Here is a 19,338-nt window from a genome sequence, read left to right as displayed (position 1 = left end):
CTGACCCCCTGACCCCTGCAGCACCCAGGGGATGAGCCAAGCACCCATTTTGCACCTTCACTCCGCCCCCCTAAAATTAAAGTCAGTTTTTTTCAGCTGGACAAATGAAACCCTTTAGAAGGAGAAATAAAACCCTGGTCCTGGCACATCCCCAGCTCAGCTCTGGTGTCATGTTGAATATTTTACAGCGGGGGTTTAAGGGTGGCTGGTCACATCAATGTCTCTTTGTGCTAAGAGGAAGGGAAAACAAAATCCAAACCAGCCTTAAAAGAAAAAAAACAACGAAAAAAAAACCAGAAAAAAACCCCAAACCACTCTGGTGGGTGTCTTGGGGTGCTTTTCCCCCCCTGCAGCCATCACTGGGAAGCCAGGCCGGCCACCCTACACACCCAGCCTGCGGGCTGAGAGCCTGGAGGTGGGATTAAGCCAGGCTTTGGTTAATCCCCTCCCAGCAACCAGACTTTATAAATCCCCTGTTGCCACCCGTCGCAGCACCCAAGGGTGCCCCAGGGCTGGCTGGCATGGCCCAGCAGCGCCGTGTCCAGCTCTCCACCCAGCGTCCCACCAGCACCGTCTGCGTGCTGGGCACTGAGCTCTCCCTGGATCTCTGTGGGTAAGGTGGAGGGGGGAGGGAAATCCCAAATCCGCTTGGTTTTTGCTTTTATCCCCTTAATCAAGCTGATAAAAATAGCCCGGGGGGGGGGAGGGGAGACGGGGGGGTGTTGGGGGTGATGCTGCTGCTTTGGGTGCTTCTCCCAGGGGATTCATCCCAGGGATGCTGTGAATGATGATGCTGCAGCCAAGCACTGACCTCTCCGAGGGGAGCTTTGCAAATAAAGCACCTCCAGGGAGCGTTCAGTGCTGTTGAAGGGTCAGGTTCAGATCCCAGCCATGGGGCTGCTGAGTCCTCTTGCAAATAATGGAAATATTTCCTTGTTTCGGAAGAACTTGGAGGGTGAAACCAGCGGGGCGGCACCTCCCGGTACTGAGAGGCTCAGCTGCTCTGCTGGCCCCAGCCCAAGTTCCAGAGCATTTCCACAGCAGCTTTGGCTTTTTGCTTTCTTCAAGCCCAGCTCAAGTAGCACCTTTGGTTTTGGTTTTTTTTTTTTCCTTTAAAGCTTCCAAACCCATCGCATCCTCTCCCGCGGGAATTTCCCCCTCTAATCCGGGGTTGGATCCGTGTTTCCCTCCTTGCAGGGCTGGATTTTTGCTCCCTGGCCTGTGGCTCATAACCTCTTGCACCAGGGATGAGCTTTGCAAGCTGGAACTTGCCAGAGCCTGGCAGATTTGCTTTGCTCTTAAGGGGTTGCAACCAGTCAAGGTTCAACTGCAGGGTAAAATGCAAAGGTTTGGGAGATCACAAGACCCACCCCAAGCAGCTGCAGGGCTTGGGGATATTGCAGGATTTGTTGCGTTTTGCAGGGTTCATTGTGTTCATTGCAGGGTGTTTTGTTTTGCTGGGGGTTTTTTTTGTTGTTTTCAGGATTTGCTGTGATTGCATTTTGGAAGGTTGTGCTCTGCAGGACTTGATGCAGCTGCATTTTGTTGTGTTTAGCAGTCTGGGGGTTTTTTGCAGGATTTGTTGCAGCTGCATCGTGCAGTCGACTTCACTGCAATTGAACACAGCAAGATTTGATGCCAGTTGCAGTGTTTCTCACGATTAAGACTCCCTGATTCTGTGCCCTTTCATACTGCAGCACTTGTTGCATTTTGCATCGTTGGGTGCAACAAAACACTGCAGGATTTTGTGCCCGTCACGGGGTTTGCTGCAGTGAATACTGTGGGACTGGTGGCTGTTGCCCTTTGCATGATTTGTTGCCTCTGGCAGGATTTGCTGTAATCTCCTTTTGCAGAATTTGTTGCAATTGCCTTTTGTGGGATTTGGTCTAATCCTGTTTTGTGGGATTTGTTGCATTTTCAAAGGCCTCTGTGTGGTTGTGTTCTGCAGGACTCCTTCCAATGAGGATTTGTTGACTCTTGAAGACCTTTGCTGCAGCTGCATTTTGCATGGAGGGATGGGAGGATTTGTTGTTGTTGCAGTCACCCACACTGGGGATTTCTTTGCAACAGCATTTTGCAGGATTCGTTGTGGTTTTGCACCATGCACATTGCAGGAATCTCTGCAGCCACACGTTGGGGGATTGGTTGTGACCACATCTTGCAGGATTTGTTGCATTTTGCAGGATTCATTGCATTTTGAACGACCTGTTGCAACCACACGCTGCAGGATTCCTTCCCCCTGGCAAGATTTCTTGCACCTGCAGATATTTGGGCTTCACTCGAGGCTCTCACTGGCTCAATCCCCTCTCTCTTAGATCTGCACCTAAAGACGCCGTCGCCTTCCACGTCCAGGGCACGCCGGGTGTGAAGCTCTACGTGGTGCATGAGACCCAGAGCATCAAGTTGCCCTCCAGCGTGGGCCGCTGGCCCCTGGCTGCTGGCACTGAGGTGCTGCTGGCCATGGATGCCCTCAGCAAGGACGTGGGTGATGAAAAGGTGGGTGTAGGTGTTCCAGCTGGGCCCAATCCCTCTTCGGGTGGTGGCCAGCATCCACTCCTCGTTGCAGGTCAGGATTTCGTATTTCGGGGAGGCCGGCGGGGTGCCTGTGGGCAGAGCCATGCTGTACCTCACCTGTGTGGGTAAGGCAGTGGGTGGCACCCCCAAATTGTGGTGCTGGGGGAGGGGGGGATGCTCCTCCCCTCAGCACCAAACCCTCTGCAGAGGTCTCGCTGGATGCTGACATCAGCCGCAGCGGAGCAGTGAGCAGGACGCTGCTGGATAAGGTATCCCAGGACCAGCACGGGATGAAGAGTGGGGGGATGTTGGATGACACTCCTTGACCTGTTTTATCCCCCTCTAGACAACATGGACGTGGGGTCCTGAGGGCCACGGGGCCATCCTGCTGGTGAACTGCGACCGCGATGACCCCGAAGCCGAGATGCCGGATAACCGCGATGCCGCCATCTGCTCCTACGCTGGTACCGACACATCCCCTATGAGACCTCCCTCCCCTTTTCCTTATGATTTCCCCCCCCCCAATTTTCCTTTCTCAGACCCCTTTTTGCCTCCCCAGACCTGAAGGACATGTCCCAGATGGTGCTGCGGACCCGAGGACCCCGCACCATCTTCACCGGCCACCGCCTCGTCCTCCATGTGGACTTTGGTGATGCTGATAAAGTCGGTGTTTTCTACGGCGGCAGTGAGTGCCCCACGCTGAGGTTTTGGGGTGGGGGCAGAGACACCCCAAATGATGGGGGATGGAGCAAAACGCTTTCAGCAGAGCAAGCAGCTCTTCTGCAGCACCCAACTCCCACCCCACCCGTGGGGGTTTATTCGATGCGCCGGGTGATTTTGCTCCACGAGGCCAAACGTGTCTTTTCTTTTTGCAAGATTTTGGCCCCAAAATGGAGCTGGGAAAGGGGTGGGTCGGTTAAAGGGGTTGCATGGTGCTCACACCTGCAGGCAGCACCACTCTGGAGGAGTACAAGCATGTACTGGGGGGCTCAAAGCTCGCCTATGCCCTCAAACCCAGCCGGCACCAAGAGGAGAGCATCTTCTACGTGGAGGGACTCGCCTTCCCTGATGTTGGCTTCTCAGGGCTGGTGGCTTTCCATGTCACGTTGCTGGAGAGCCCCGAGAAGGTACCAAGAGTGGCAGGTGGGTCAGGGTGAGCCATCCTGGGTGGCAACAGAGCTCAAACTCTGCCCTGTCCCACACCAGGGCTCGCTAGAGACTCCGATCTTCACCGACACCGTGGTTTTCCGCGTGGCTCCGTGGATCATGACCCCCAACACCTTGGCACCGCTGGAGGTCTTTGTCTGCAGGTGGGTTCTGGCTGGGTGGCTGCATCCTGCCCACTGCTGGATCATCCCCCACATCCCTTTTTTTTCTTCCCAGCGTGGACGATAATGAAGATTTTGTGACGGCTGTGGGTGCCTTGGCTGAGAAAGCCAAATGTCCCCTCACCGTCTGCCCCCCACCGCAGAACCGCCAGGACCGCTGGATCCAGGTGGGTGCTGGATCCAGGTGGGTGCAGGATGATGCCCCAGCCCTGCCTCAGCAGCTCCAGGGGGGCTCCCCTCAGCTTCTCCATCCCTTCTCCAGGACGAGGTGGAATTTGGCTACGTACAAGCCCCCCACAAGACCTTCCCCGTTGTCTTCGACTCCCCCCGGGACCGAGGGCTGAAGGATTTCCCTGTCAGGAGCATCCTGGTACCTGGTCCCTTCCCTAACAGGGTGTAAAGCTTTGCAAACCATAAAAGAATAATAGATATAAACCCATTCTTTTTTTTTTTTCTTTCTTGCATTTTTTGGCAAGGGAAAAGCCAGGACAGAGAGTGATTTGGGAGTGCTGCATTTTGGGCACTTTTATATCATTATTGCATTCTTTTTAACCGTTACTGCATTTTTTTGGCATGTTTAAAACTCGTTGCATTTTTAACCTTTGCATTTTTTAACCACTACTGCATTTTTTCCCCATTCCTGCATCTTCTAAACCATAGTTCCTTTTTTTTTTTCCCCCCCCCATTACTACATTTTTTTAACCATTAACCCTCTTTTTTTCCCCCTCCAGGGCCCTGATTTTGGTTACGTGGCCCGGCAAGCTGCAGAGGCTGCTTCAAACCTTGATTCCTTTGGCAATTTGGAGGTGAGCCCCCCCGTGACAGTGCAGGGCAAGGAGTTCCCCTTGGGACGCATCCTGATTGGCAGCAGCTTCCCCAGGTGAGGCACCAGAAAGGACAGAAAAAAAAACCCAAAACCCCAAACCACTCCTCAACCCCCTCATTTTTATTCCCTATTGGAGGTGAGTTGCAAGCTGAGCGTTCCCTTGGGACACCCTAAAATGCCAGCTCCCTCTTCTTCCTTTTTTGCCCCCTTCCTCAGGTTTGGTGGCCGGAGGATGGCAAAGGCTGTGAAGGATTTTTTGGTTGCCCAACAAGTTCAGGCTCCTGTGGAGTTGTTCTCAGACTGGCTCCACGTTGGCCACGTCGATGAATTCCTCAGCTTCGTCCCCGCGCCTGATCGGAAGGTGATGGGTCCTGGGGGGGGGCAGTTAAAAAAGCAGTGGGGTGAAACCTTTTTAAATCACACACACACCCCCAAAAAAACCCAACCAACCCAAAAAAATTCCTTTTTTTGCCTCCCCAGGGTTTTCGGCTGCTTCTGGCCAGCCCCAGTGCCTGTTACCAGCTCCTCAAGGAGAAGCAAGAGGAAGGGTTTGGCGAGGCAGCGATGTTCCAGGGTAAGGGGGAGGTGACAAAATGGGGCTCAATGGGGTCCTCTGCCCTTCTTCCTGCAAGATGGAATGGGGTTAGTGGCTGCACGGCACCCCGGATCCCAGCTAAGGGCTGGGGAGTGCTGCCAGCAGCAAGGAGGGGGGGTAAAAATAAGCAGAACTCATTAAATAGGGTTGAGTTGAGGGTTTGGGATGCAGTTGGCTGCTGGGGAAAACTGGGAGGGGGTGGGAGCTCCGGGCTCAGAGCCCCCAGTGTGCTGGGGGAAGATTTCCTGCCCAGATATTTGTGCTGCAGGACTGGAGGGAGTGCCCAAGCCAACGATAATGGAGATTCTGGCTAATGAAGAGCTCCGGAAATTCAATTATTATGCCCAGGTGAGGAAGGGGAGCAGAGGACTCCTGTGTCCCCCTGTCCATCCCTCCATCCCATCCCTCTGTCACCTCTTCCTGTCCCTCCATCTGTCCACTGATCCCTTTGCCCCTCTGTCCATCCATCCACCTCTCTCTCTCTCCGTTCCTCTTTCCATCCATCCATCCATCCATCCATCCATCCATCCATCCCTCTCTCTGTCCATTTGTCCTTCCAACTGCCCATCCATTCTTCTACCTCTCCCTTCCTCTCCACCCATCCCTCTCTCCAGGTATCCATTCCTCTGTCCATGTCTTAACTTTTGGAGGAATTCCTCCTTCTCTCCATCCCACCCTCTGGTTCCCCATCTCTCCACTCATCTGTCCATCCATCCATCCATCCATCCATCCATTCCTTTCTCCCTCCATCCATTCCTTTCTCCATCCATCCATCCATCCATCCATCCATCCATCCATCCATCCCTCCTTCCCTCCCACCATGCCCCAGCTGACTCCCCTCTCTTCCCTCTCCCCAGAGCTGTATCAGCTGGAACAGGGACATCCTGAAGCGGACTCTGGGTTTGGCTGAGCCGGACATCATCGACATCCCCCAGCTCTTCCGTGGTGATGCCACCACTGGTGCTGAAGCTTTCTTCCCAGACATGGTGAGACCCTCACCCACCTCCTCTCCTCACACCCCTCTTTTTTTTTTTTTTTCCCCATCCCCACCTGATCCAAACACACCTTTTGGGTGCCAACCCCTGACCTTTGGTCCGGCTGCAGGTGAACATGCTGGTGCTGGGCAAGCACTTGGGGATCCCCAAGCCCTTTGGCCCCCAGGTGGGTGGGCGGTGCTGCCTGGAGGAGCGGGTGCAGGAGCTGCTGGAGCCCCTGGGCCTCACCTGCACCTTCATTGATGATTACTTCTCCTACCACCTCCTCTCCGGGGAGGTTCACTGCGGCACCAACGTCCGCCGGAAGCCCTTTGCCTTCAAGTGGTGGCACATGGTGCCTTGAAGTGGCCTCGGCAACATCCTTCCTCCTCCTCCTCCTCCTCCTCAAATCAGGGCATGGTTTGGGTTGGATTCCTTCCAGATCATCTACTTCCAACCCCACCCCCTCTCCCCATCCCTGGAAGTGCCTTCAGTGGCTGCAGCCATCAAAATAAAACCAGGGCTGCAGCTTTCTCCTGGTTCCCTTGGTGCTGGGTGTGAGGTTTGAAGCTTTGTTTCAAACAGGACAATGGTTTTATCACTCTTGGTGACATTCAGTGGTGGCACGACCCAGAGGCACAGCTCCCAGCACCCCAGTTAAACTTATAATGGTTAAACAGGGCTGAGTGGGGTTGTGCTGCATCTCTCTTGCTGCAGTGATGGATGTGCAGAATGAGGCAAGTGCATGCTCCAAATCCATGCAGAAAACCCACGTGCATGCAGAAAAAACACACGTGCAAGTGTGCAACCCCCCCCCCCCAAAGCATGCAAAGCCCCCACGAGTGCATGCAGCAAAGCAAGCCCAGGGGCAGGAGCATGCAGAGAAACCCAGCTGCATAAATGCACTTGCAAAAATGCAGATGCCTGCCCAAAAAGCAGATGTGTGCATGCAGAAACCCCACTGTACATGCAGGAGAAAAAAAACCCTGTGCATGCAGGACAAAAAGCTCTGTGCATGCAGAAAAGTCCACATGCATGCAAAAAACACACCCCACGGGTGCATATGCAGAAAGCAAGGAGCACAGAAATGCACCAACCCCTGCCATGCATGCACTGCAATGCTCTCTGCATGTCCTGCCCCGCGTTTGCATCCTCCCTGTGGGATCTGAAAGGGGAAAAGTGGAGGGATGGATGGGGAACACTTTGGGCTGCAGGAGGGTGCCCTCTAATGGCTGAGGATTTGCTGCTGGGGAGGAAAAAGCCATCCCAGTTGGGGTGAATTTTGAAATGAGAAAGCAAGGGGGGGACAAAGTGAGTGGGACGAGGGGCTACACAATGACGTCGTTTATTTAAAACATTTACTCCAAGAAATATAAAAAAAAAACCAACCCATGAAGACAAAATGACAGCACTAACCCAGGACCCTCTCAGCTAAAGGACGAGTTGCTCCCAGCTCCTCCTGGTTTATTTTGTTCCACCGAACTCCTCCTAAAAATACTTTGTGGGCAAGATGACCTAAAATGATGCTTTTTTTGGGGGGTGAAAGTGGGTTTTTGGTGATTTCTCCATCCCCTCTTTTCGTGGGGCTGCAGCATCTGCTTGTACCACAACCCCCCCAAAAATGACTATTGCTAAAAGAAGCGGAATATTGGATTTTTCCGCCCAGGTGCTCTCCCTGTCCGGGGTCATTTTATCTGTAACACACCCCTCAAAAAAAAAAAAAAAAAAAAATCCCCAACCCCTAAAGTGAACAAAACCAAAACTGAACACAAAACCCCCTTTTTTTGTAGCTGTTTTTCTTTAAATAAACTCCCCGGATGGGTGAGAGGGGAGAGCGGAAAGGACTTTAAAAAGGAATCAACAACATCCCCCCAATTTTTAGTTAATTCCAAATAAACTCTTCCAAGTCCCAAAATAATAAAATAATAATTAAAAAAAAAAATTAATAAATCACCCTTGGGTTACGTGGAGGCAGAGCTGAGCTCTGCTCAAAAAGGCACCTAATTTCTCCAGCACAGTGCACAGCGTTGTAGGAGGGACTTTGGGCTGATACCAGGTGGGATGAATTAATAATAATTAACAAAATTAATAATCCCCCTCCCCCCCAAAAAATAGGGCTCCCCTCATCATACCTGAGATCTCCCCGAGGGGATGGGCGGGGAGGGGAACCCCAAAAATGATCTTTGGGGAGGTGGGATGCCAGCCGGATCCTGAATCCCTCCAGGAAAAGGGATGCTGGAGAGAAAATGGGGAGAAAAGGAACAGTCCCACCCCCCCAAAAAAAAAAATTATAGCACTCAAAGCAGGGGATTGCTTGGGAAAAAAATGCCAAAAAATTTGAATATTGGGGGAGGGGAAAAAAAACCAAACCCTAACATGTTTTGTAGCTGCTCTTCAGGTCCTGCAGCCAGGGGGTGGGGGGACTGTGGCTGAAAGGGGAAATAGTAAAAAGCAATGCAAATAAAATTAAAATAATTAAAAAATAACACACACCCCCCCTAAAAAAAAAACAAAACCAAAAAGAAAGCCTGGATGTGCCAAAATGATCCTGCTACAGATGGGGACTCAAAAAGCCGGGGGGGGAGTGAATAAAAAAATCCCCCCAAGGCTTTGGAAATAGGAGGCCAGGTAGGTAGAGCCATGGCTGGCTTGGAAGTGGGGGGGTTGAGGGGGTCCCAGGTCCCAGGGGGGTCGTGGGAGGTGGGGGTGTCCCCTCAGAGGGTACGGGGGTTGTACTCGGGCAGTTTGCAGAGTTTCTCTTTCTCGGCGTCGGTCTCATCGCGGGCGATCACCAAGGAGTGGGCATAGCCCATGGCCACCTGGGAGAGGGGCAGAGGGGGAAACTGAGGCACAGGCCCCCCCCTTTGGCTTTGAGCCCCCCTCCCTGGGTTTAAAGGGGGGGGGCTTCCACTCGCCCTCCCTCTCGGGGGGATCCCCTGCTCACCTGCTCCGTGTAGATCCCATCCAAGGTCTTCACCTCTTGGGCGGCCGTTGAAGATTTGGGTTTGTGGTCCCCGTAGCCCTGCCAAGAGAACCAGGGTGGGGAAACAAACTTCTTTAGGGCGATAGGGAGCAGCCAGTGCCTCCTGCTAGTGGTGGTGGGGATGCTCTGGGGTGTCAAGGGGTGGGGGATCCCTGGTCAATCCCCCTTACCAGCTCTCCAAAGGTGGGCGAGGGTCCCCAGCTGATGGTGCTCTCATCTGCTGCTACGATGATGCTACTCTTCCTGCAGGGGGTGTAAGGCAGGGTGACACTATGATCCCCCCATAAACACCCCTGAAGGTGGCTGCACCCCCAAAAAACCCCAGGAAACTGTGTTTTTGGGTTTTTTTGGTGGGGAGGGAACTGGACTTACCCACAAGCCAGGCTGCGGATCTTCCAGCCGCAGAGATCCTGCACAGCTTTGGGGTACATGGTGGACTCCCGGGAGGTGTTAGTGGCCCCCCAAAAAAACAAGCCACCTGCAAAGCCCGAAACTGCCCGTCAACCTCCACCACCCCCCAAACACACCCCCCAAAACCCAGGAAGTTGCTCAGAAACCCCCCTGACCTGTCTCACTGACAGCGAAGGAGCAGGTGTAGCCGGCGTAGATCTGCACCGCCCCGCGCCCCGGGAAGTCGAAGAGCTTGACCAAGCGAGGCACCATCTCATCCTTCTGCTCAGCGTGGCCCAGCCGCCCATAGCCTCCAAACCCCCAGGAGAAAACACGTTTCTGGGAGTCCAGGACCAGCTGGGGAGGGAGAAAGGGCCCTGGTGCTGTCAGCAGCTGAGACCCGACCAGCTCGGGGCAGGAAAAGCTGCGGCAGCCACGCAGAACGGCACCGACTGCGGTGAGTGGTGGCAGTGATAAAGGCAGCCTGAAAATCTCTGTCCTTAAATGCACCCCATAAATATTGATCTTAAAATCCACCCTGCAAATCTCTGTCCTTAAATGCACCCCGCCAAGTATTGATCTTAAAATCCACCCTGCAAGTTTTGACCCTTAAATGCACCTTACAAGCGACCGTCCTTAAATGCAGCCTGAAAATCTCTACCCTAAAATGTACCCTGCAAACTTATCCTGAAAATGTCAACCCTTAAATGTACCCTGTAAATATTTATCCTCAAATGAGTGCTGCAAATCTATCCTAAAAAGCACCCTGCAGCTTTTGACCCCAAAATGCACCCTGCAGATCTCCAGCCTTATATGCACACTGCAAGAATTGATCCTTAAATGCACACTAAAAATCTGTGTGAGTGCTGCAAATCTGTAACAAGTAATGGATGCTGCAAATATTCCTCCTCAAGTGCACCCTGCAAATCTTTCTCAATTAATGCACAATGCAAATCTTTATAAATATGCATCAAGTAATGTATGCTGAAAAACTTGATCAATTAATGCAGGCTGCAAATCTTTATCCTGAAGTGCACACTGAAAATCTTTATCTTTAATGTATGATGCAATCTTTATCCTTAAATTAATGCATGCTGCAAATCTGTAACAATTAATGTAAGCTGCAAATCTCTCCTGATTACTGCACCCTGCAAATCTCTATCAATTAATGTGCTGCAAGTATCTCCTGATTTATGTATGCTGTACATCTCTGACCATTAATGCATGCTGCAGATCTCCATCAATGCATGCTGCAAATCTATTAATTACTGCATGCTGCAAATCTCTATCAATCCATGCTGCAAATCTATCCCTTATTGCATGCTGCAAATCTCTATCAATGCATGCTGCAAATGTATTAGAATCATAGAATTGGCTGGGTTGGAAGGGACCTCAGAGATCATCGAGTCCAACCCTTTTACCACCGTTGCAGTTGCTAGACCATGGCACTGAGTGCCACATCCAGTCTCTTTTTAAAATGCATGCTGCAAATCTCAATTAATGCGTGCTGCAACCCTATCAATTAATGCATGCTTCAAATCTCAGTCAATTAATGCATGCTGCAAATCTCAATTAACACATGCTGCAACCCTATCAATTAATGCACACTGCAAGCTCTGTTTCTCAGTGCAGGCTGCACATCCCCCCAGCTCCCTGCAGGCTGCAGCCTGGGGGCAGGGTGGTGGCAGGAGGAGCTGTACCGTGTGGTTGGCCCCGCAGGCCACGTCCCGCACCACCACGTTGGGGACAGGCAGGATTTGTCCATCTTTGGTCTTCTCGATGAAGATGGCGACGCGGCGCGGCACCAGCTCACAGTCGTACTCGATCCGCTGGGCCCGGGCAATGAACTTCCCGTCAGAGTTGTGCCCTGGGGAGCAGCACCCAGGTGAGAACAAGGGGGGGCTGCACCCCCTTTTTGCCCCAAGCCATCCCAATTTCCCCCCCCAAAATCCCCAATCCTCTTGCAAACCCCTGATCTGCAGCTCCCACCACCTCGGTGTTTTGAGGGATGCTTGAATGGCTCAGATGGGGAAACTGAGGCAGGGGGATTCCCACACCCCCACCCCGTATTCCCGACTCCCATAATAGATTAAAATTTGAGGAAGTCACCCCAAAACTGCACCATACCCAGCTGCCCATACTCGGGGCACCCAAAGGAGTAGAGGTTTCCTTTGCAATCCATGATCATGCTGAATTCAGCCCCGCAGGCCAGTTTGGTGATAGGCTGCCCGTTGTACATGATCTGAGGGGAGAAAGGCAGAAAAAAAAAAAAATAGAAAAAAAAATAGAAAAACAAAGGAGAAAAAAAGAAAAAAAAAGCCTCATTTCCATGGGGAACCCCTCCAAACTGCCTCAAATTTGGGGGCTCATTTTTCGATTTGTCTTTGGGTTTCTTTGCCAGAAGCAGCAGTGAGGCCCTGAGGGACAAGGGGGCATTTATCAAAGGGTTTGGGTTCTTTACCCAATTCGCTGCTTTTCAGCCCAAAAATGGAGGGGGAATAGGGCAATACCTGTGTGGGGCTGGGCACGGCGTCCGTCTGGTTGCCCAACCCCAGCTGCCCCATTTTGTTCTCCCCGAAGGCGAACACGGAGCCGCTCTCTGTGAGGCCAAGAAAAGAGAAACCATAATTAAGTGGTGTTTTGGGGCAAAAGAGGCTGATTTCAAGCAATCTGCCCCAAATTTGGGAGCGGTGCTGGTTAATATTTTTCTTCGTGATGTGGGATGAAGAAGCCTGAATGAGTTTGATGGTTCCAAGGTGTTTGGCATGGTGGGATGTCACCCAGAGGGACCAGGTGGGAATGTTTGGACCTCCCGAGGTTCACCCAGGCCAAGTGCAAGGTCCAGGCTGTGCTGGAGGGATGGGTGTCATCCCCAGGGACACGGCCAGGCTGGAAAGGTGGCTCCGTATGGAACTCAGGAGGTTCAAAGATCTGCCCATAGGTGGGAAAATCCCAAACGGGTTGGGAGGAGAATGGCTGCAGAACAGCCCTGAGGAGAAGGAGCTGGGGGTGCTGGGTGAGGAGAAGCTGCACTGTGAGGCCCCCACAGGGTAAAGCTGGAACCATTTCTGGGGTCCCCAACACCAGAGGGACATGGAGCTGTTGGAACCAGTCCAGAGGAGGCCCTGGAGCTGCTGGGAGGGCACAGCTCTGCTCTGGAGCCAGGCTGAGAGAGTTGGGGGTGTTGAGGCTGGAGAAGAGAAGGCTGCAATGGGGAGACCTTAGAGCACCTTCCAGTGCCTGAAGGGGCTCCAGGAAAGCTGGGGAGGGACTTGGGACAAGGGCCTGGAGGGATGGGATGAGGGGGAATGGCTTGGAACTGGGAGAGAGAGGAGAGATTGAGGTTGGAGATGGGGCAGAAATTGTTTGGGGTGAGGGTGCTGAGCCCCTGGCCCAGGTTTCCCAGAGAAGCTGTGGCTGCCCCATCCCTGGCAGTGCTGAAGGTTGGATGGGGCTTGGAGCACCCTGGGCTGGTGGGAGGTGTCCCTGAGCATGGCAGGGGTGGCACTGGGGGGGCTTTAAGGTCCCTTCACACCCAACCCAACCCAGCCCATGCCATGGCCCCAGCACAGCCCAGGTTCTCCCCGTACCTGTCAGGGCCAGTGTGTGGTTCCTCCCACAGGCAGCCGCCACGATAGCCTCAGCCCCCAGCACCTCGATCAGCTTCGGGGCTTCCACCCTCTTGGTGTCCCCATGGCCCAGCTGCCCCTTCTCATTGCGACCTGACCAAAAATCACCCTTTTTTTAAAAATTATTTTTTGTTTCTTTTGCTTGGTTGGGTTTTTTTTCTTAATTTCTTTCCAGCACCCACCCGGGCAAACGCCACCTCCCACCACCCCCACATCCACCGTGCACCCATGGGTGGGGGGTTCAGGGGTGGATTTTTGGGGTGTCCCAGCTCACCCCAGCTCCAGAGTTTGCCCTCGGTGGTGATGAGGAGGCTGTGAGCAGCACAGGGTCCCGACACCACGGTCCTCACCTGGATCCCTGAGAGACACCCGTACCTGTGAGGGCCCCACAGGTTCTGGCCCAGGTTACGATACGCAACTGGGGGTGGGGGGGGGAAAAGGAACAGAAGTGAGAATTAAAATGTTAAATATCAATTCTGTGGAAAGGGCAGGGAAAAAAAAAAACAGCAAACAAACAAGCAAGAAAAAAAAAGGATGAATTTGATATAAATGCCTCGCAGATCAGTGCTGAGAGTGTTTTGCTCTGCAGCAGACTGGATGCATCCCAAATTCTGGCCCAGTAATATTTATCTAGATTTTAGTTCTATAGACATTTATAGTTTAATAATAACTGGTTTTGTTTTTTTTTTTTAACCATTGCTGGTTTTTTAACCATTACAGCTTTTTTCTTTTTACCATTACTGCGTTGTGTTCATAATTACTGCATCTTTTTTAACCATTCCTGCACTTTTTAAACATTATTGCATTCTTTCTAAACATCACTGCATTCTTTTTAACCCTAACTGCATTCTTTTTAACCCTGACCACATTCTTTTTAACCATTACTGTATTTTTTAAGCTATTACCACACCTTTTTTTAACTAACACTTCATTTTGACCTATTATTGCATTCTTTTTAATGACCACTGCATTTTTAACCATTACTGCACCTTTTTTAAACCTTATTCCTTTATTTTAGACACTACTGCATTTTTAAACTATTACTGGGTTTTCTTTACCTACTGATTTCTTTAAACCATTATTTTTCCTTCTGACCCATGACTTCTTTTTTAACCACTATTGGGTTTAACTATTACTGCATTTTCTCTACCTAATATTGCATTTTCCAACCCTTTTTCCATTCTTTTTTTTTTTTTGCCATCATTGGTTTTTTGGTTTTGGCATCATTGGTTTTTATATATAGTTCACATATTAAAAAAGCCCTGAATTACAAAACACTTGTAACTTATATATATGGATTTTAATGTAATATACAACTGTAACTCCACCCAAAATTAATTAATGAAATTAAATTCAATAATGAACTGAATATAAATGTGTAAGCAGTCAGCAGGGCAAATATTTTGCTGTGCAGGAGTTATGATGCATCTCAAGGTCTGGCCCTGATTACAATATGCACTTGTAACTCCTCCAGAAATTTATTAATAAACCCAATTCATTAAATATAAATGCATTAAAAACGAGCAGGGAAAAAAAAAAAAAAGTAATATAAAGCCATAAAGTGTGACCACTGCAAGTAGCTTTGCTTTGCAGGTGATCCAGTGCCTCCTGAATTCTGGCCTGGATTACAATATGTAACTGTAGCTCTGCCCAAAGTTAATTAATAAAAACAATTAATGAAATATAAATACATAAAAAATAAGCAAGGAAAAAAATTAATTGAATTTATGCATCAAAATCAAGCAGCATGGCTACATTGCTTTGTAGATCTGGTGCACCCCAAGCTCTGGCCTAGATTATAATAAGTAACTGCCCCAGAGATTAATTAATAAAGTAACTGGATATAAAGGCATCAAAACCAAACAAAAACATTAATGAAACATAAATGCATCAAAACTGAGCAGTGAGCTGGTTTTGCTTTGCAGAACACAGAGTTCTGGCCCAGATGATGCTTTGCAGCTGTAAAAAAAACCAACACCAAAAACTCCCCAAAGGTCAGTTATTAAAAATAATAATTAAACAGAAAAGCATGAAAATTCAGCAGAAAGAATTAATAGAAAGGCATAAAAAATGAAGGAGCTCTTTTATCCTGCTCTGCAGAGCCAGGCACAGCCCAAGTTATGGCCCAGATGACAAGCTGCTTTCAAACTCCTCCTGGTGTCAATTAATTAAAAAAAAAAATCCTCCAAAATTAATTAAGCAGAAAAGCCTAAAAATAAGCAGGAAAATGAACTGCAAGGCATCAAACAGGAGCAGGGGGTTTGTTGGGCTTTGCAGGAGAGCTCAGCACACCCCAGGTGACAACGGGCAGGAAAACGTTTAGGGGGGAAAAAAAGCCCAATATTTAATTTATTAAGTATTTAATAAATATATTTAACGAATAATTTTTTAATAAAAAGTGAATTTGATGAAAAAATGGACTGAAAATGCCCCAAAAGGAAGGCCCTCACCCTGCTGCTTAGGCACTTCTTTGCGGCCGATCAAGTCCCAGTTGGTGGCCCCGAAGATGAGGAGCTGGCCCCGGCTCTTGGAGCCCTCCAGCTTCTGCAAGGAGAGGGCAAGGGGTTGGGGACATGGGGACATCAGGGGACAGTGGGGACTTCTGGGACATGGGGGACATAGGGACATGGGGGATGTAGGGGGCATGGAGGGCATCAGGGGACACGGGGGCATCAGGGGACATGGGGGATATTTGGGACATCAGGGACATGAGGGATACCTGGGACATGGGGCATATAGGAGACATCAGGGGACATCAGGGACATGGGGGATGTAGGGGGCATAGGGAGCATCAGGGGACATTGGGGACATCAGGGACATGGGGGACATCTGGACTGTGGGGGATGTAGGGGGTATGGGGAGCATCAGGGGACATTGGGGACATCAGGGACGTGAGGGATACCTGGGACATGGGGACATAGAGAACATAGGGAACATGGGGGATATAGGAGACATCAGGGGACATTAGGGACATGGGGGACATTAGGGACATGGGGGACATCTGAGACATGGGGGATGTAAGAGACATGGAGGATGTAGGGGACATCAGGGACAAACTGGGGGCATAGAGAAGGTAGGGGATGTGGGAGTTCTCAGGGATATTGGGGACATCTGGGACATGGGAGGATGTAGAGGACATGGGAGACACAGGAGGCATCAGGGAACACGGGGGACACAGGGAAGGTGGGGGACAGGGGAGCTGTCAGGGATATTTGGGACATCAGGGACATGGGGGATGCAGGGGGGACGTCTGGGACATGAAGGATGATGGGGACATCAGGGCCATGGGGGACATCAGGGACACCGGGGGCAGCAGGGGGGACACGGGGTTTCTCTGCAGGGGTGCTGGGGGGTACTATGGGGGTGCAGGGGGGGTCTCCGGGGGTGCAATGTGGGATGCAGGATAGGGGGACACCAGGGAGGGTGCATCAGGGGTGCTGGGGGGGATGCAAGGAGGGGGTGCAATTTGGGGGGCTGTTCCTAGGAGTGCAATATGGGATGCAGGGGTGGGGGGGATGCCAGGGAGGGTGATGCAAGGCAGGGGGGGTGCATTAGGGGTGCCAGGGGTGTGCAATGGGGGGGGGACAGGTGTCCCAAGGGGTGTGATAGGAGATGCATGGGGGGGGGATGCCAGAGAGGGTGCACAAGGGTAGGTGGGGGGGTTGTGTGTAATGGGGTGCTCCTTGGAGTGTTATATGGGATGCAGAGGTTTGGGGGGGGCTGCCAGAGAGAGTGATGCAAAGCAGGGAGGGTGCATGGTGTGTCCTGGGGGGGGGCTCCTAGAGTTATAATGTGCAGGGGGTAGGGGGCATTTGGGATGCAGGGGTAGGGGGGATGACAGGGAGGGTGATACAGGCAGGGGGGGGTGCGTTAGGAATTCCGGGGGGGATTCTGAGGGATGCAAGGCAGAGGGGGGGGGGGGGCTGTGGATGCCAGGCAGGGTGCTGGGGGTGTAGGGGTGGTTGTTGCTGGGGGTGTAGGGGTGGGTGTTGCTGTCAGGGGGGGGGTTGCCTCTCACGATGCGCTCCTTGCTGTGCTCGGGCTCGCAGATGATGGCTCCGTGTCCCCGGGCCGCTCCCCCCGCCGTCCCTCCGCCGCCCCCCCCGTCCCGCCGCCTCCTCTCCCGGGGCTCCTCCTCGCTGCTGCCGCCGCTGCTCCCCCCGCTGCGCTCCGGCCGGCCCCGCCGCCTCCCCCCGGCTGCAGACGCGGGGCCTCGACGCCTCCTGCCCGGCCCCGCCGTGGCCGCTGTCATCGTGGCCGTGGTCGTTGTCGCCGTCGCCCCGTTCCCCGGTCCCGCTTCCCAGGGCGGCCCCGCTGCTTTCCTGCGGGGCATGGCGCTGGGGACACGGGGAGGGGGGGGACGGAAAGGGGATGGGGGTTAAGGGACAGCCCCCCCGGGGGTGGGGGACACAAAGGGTGGGGGGGTGACACAGACAGACACACAGACACCACCCCCACCCCCCGACACCCCCCCAGGGACCCAGGTGCGGCTGGGGAAAGTTGGAAGGGGAGGGGAAAAAAAATGGGGGGGATGGAAAAGGGATGTGCAGAGAGGGGGTGGGAAAGGGATTAAAAAGTGGGGGGGTCGAAGAAGGGGTTGAAGTGGGAAGATTTGGAAATAAGGTGTTGGAAAGGGGGGGGCTGCAAAGGGGGGGGCTGTAAAAGGGATGCTATAGAAAAAAAAACTTTGCAAAGGGGGTGTGTGAAAGGATTTGTGAAGTAGGAGGTTGGGAGGGGGGAGAAAAAGGGGGCTGGAAATGGAGGGGTTGCAATGGGACGAGATGGAAAGGGGGGGTCAAAAGGGGGGGTTGCACAGAGGGGGCAGCAATGGGGCGATTTGCAAAGGGGGGAGAGGGAGGTGGAAAGGGGGGGTCGCAAAAGGGGGGGGCTGCAAAGTTAGAGTTTGCAAAGGGGGGGTCAAAGAGGGGGTGGCTGTGGGGCGAGTTATAAAGGGGGGGTTGGAAATGAGGGGTCGGAGAGGGGCGATTTGCCAAGGGGATGGGGGGGGGGTTGCACAGGGGTTGCAATGGGGGCTGCAAAAGGGGGGGGGCTGCACAAGGGGGGGTTGCACAGGGGTTGCAATGGGGGCTGCAAAAGGGGGGGGCTGCACAAGGGGGGGGTTGCACAAGGAGTTTAACAAAGGGTGCGCGGGGGGGGATGCGAAAGTGGGGTTGAAAAGGGGCGATTTGCAAAGGAGGGGTGGAAATGGGGTTAAAAAGGGGATTTGGGGGGGGGAGGTGTGCAAAGAGGGGGCTTGTAAAGGGGGGGTGGAAATTGGGGGGTTGCGGAAGAGGACGGCACCAGCCGGGGGGGGGAAGGGGAAGGGGGGGGGGTGATGTTGCGCGGCAAGAGAAAGGCCCGGAGACAAAAAGCCCCCCCCGGTACCCCCCTCCCTCCAAAGAAGTGGCGGGAGCTGCGCGGGTCGGTGGGGGATTCCCCCCCCCCCCATACGGGTCCCCCCTCCTCCCTCCGGCCTTTTTGCTCATATATTTGGAGGGAGGCCTGGGGGGGGGCTGCTATTTTTGAGTGCAAAAAAATTCCCCCAGCGTCCTGAGGCCGCCCCCCCCCCTCCTCCATCCCTCTCCCTCTATTTGCCCCCCCTTTATTATTATTTTTTTAATTCCCCTTTATTTTGCCGGGAACAATGGAATCTCTGTCTGGCCCCGTTAAACCACGTGGATCCGCCTTTTTTTTTTTTTTTTTTTTTTTTTTTCTCCCCTCTTTTTTTTCCGCCTTTTTAAGCCCCCCCCAACCCTTTTTCCCTCCTCCCCACCCCCCCCGACCTCCCCAATCCCCTTCCCTTTCCCCCCCCCCCCCCATTGCAAACCTGATTTTAGGGCGCGGGGCGCAGCATAAAGAAAGCACCAACTCGGGGCCTTTGCAATATTTTTGGTGGTGTTTCCTGTTGCAGAAAAAAAGGAGGTAATTCTCTCTTTTTTTTTTTTTTTCCTTTTTTTTTTTTTTTTTTTTTTTTTTTTTTTTTTTTTTTCCTCTCTCTCCCCCCTTTCCTCCCTTTACCGCCCACCCACCAGCTCCACTTAAAATGTAAATACGAGCCGCCAGAACCAAATGCTACAATACAAAACAGAAACACATGTA

At 52.3% G+C, this 19,338-nt stretch overlaps 2 protein-coding genes across 2 annotated transcripts; one reads left to right on the top strand and one right to left on the bottom strand.

Moving 5' to 3' along the window:
- The first annotated feature begins 498 nt into the window (after positions 1 to 498).
- LOC103537399 (protein-arginine deiminase type-1) lies at positions 499 to 6,802 on the top strand. The gene is made up of 16 exons (XM_008503687.2): positions 499 to 613; positions 2,316 to 2,496; positions 2,567 to 2,639; positions 2,722 to 2,783; positions 2,861 to 2,978; positions 3,074 to 3,199; positions 3,463 to 3,641; positions 3,721 to 3,824; positions 3,898 to 4,009; positions 4,105 to 4,212; positions 4,574 to 4,722; positions 4,885 to 5,029; positions 5,149 to 5,242; positions 5,532 to 5,611; positions 6,121 to 6,249; positions 6,368 to 6,802. Exons 1-16 carry the CDS (start codon positions 522 to 524, stop codon positions 6,599 to 6,601), a joined length of 1,986 nt encoding a protein of 661 aa, XP_008501909.2. The 5' UTR covers positions 499 to 521; the 3' UTR covers positions 6,602 to 6,802.
- A 1,737-nt stretch (positions 6,803 to 8,539) lies between these two features.
- On the bottom strand, positions 8,540 to 19,338 carry RCC2 (regulator of chromosome condensation 2). Its single transcript, XM_030463625.1, has 14 exons — positions 19,269 to 19,338; positions 19,067 to 19,141; positions 17,258 to 17,576; positions 15,690 to 15,783; positions 13,514 to 13,657; positions 13,201 to 13,332; positions 12,121 to 12,209; positions 11,738 to 11,852; positions 11,311 to 11,477; positions 9,787 to 9,967; positions 9,593 to 9,698; positions 9,391 to 9,463; positions 9,182 to 9,259; positions 8,540 to 9,056 (listed from the first exon to the last, which is right to left on the bottom strand). The coding sequence occupies exons 3-14, from the start codon at positions 17,570 to 17,572 to the stop codon at positions 8,952 to 8,954; spliced, it is 1,599 nt and encodes a 532-aa protein (XP_030319485.1). The 5' UTR covers positions 17,573 to 17,576; positions 19,067 to 19,141; positions 19,269 to 19,338; the 3' UTR covers positions 8,540 to 8,951.

The sequence above is a fragment of the Calypte anna genome, chromosome 21 (assembly GCF_003957555.1).
Source record: "Calypte anna isolate BGI_N300 chromosome 21, bCalAnn1_v1.p, whole genome shotgun sequence".
Lineage (NCBI taxonomy): Eukaryota > Metazoa > Chordata > Aves > Apodiformes > Trochilidae > Calypte > Calypte anna.
This window is presented reverse-complemented; position numbering and strand designations above follow the sequence as displayed.

What these genes read in the sequence shown, in the direction of transcription:
- LOC103537399 (XM_008503687.2), top strand. Translation starts at nt 522, where the DNA reads ATGGCCCAGCAGCGCCGTGTCCAGCTCTCCACCCAGCGTCCCACCAGC. An exon ending in CTCTCCCTGGATCTCTGTGG is followed by an intron (nt 614 to 2,315) that starts GTAAGGTGGAGG and finishes CCTCTCTCTTAG; the next exon opens with ATCTGCACCTAAAGACGCCG. An exon ending in CTGGAGGTCTTTGTCTGCAG is followed by an intron (nt 3,825 to 3,897) that starts GTGGGTTCTGGC and finishes TTTTCTTCCCAG; the next exon opens with CGTGGACGATAATGAAGATT.
- RCC2 (XM_030463625.1), bottom strand. Translation starts at nt 17,572, where the DNA reads ATGCCCCGCAGGAAAGCAGCGGGGCCGCCCTGGGAAGCGGGACCGGGG. An exon ending in CCGTGCCCAGCCCCACACAG is followed by an intron (nt 11,853 to 12,120) that starts GTATTGCCCTAT and finishes TTCTCCCCTCAG; the next exon opens with ATCATGTACAACGGGCAGCC. An exon ending in ATGGGATCTACACGGAGCAG is followed by an intron (nt 9,057 to 9,181) that starts GTGAGCAGGGGA and finishes CCCCTCTCCCAG; the next exon opens with GTGGCCATGGGCTATGCCCA.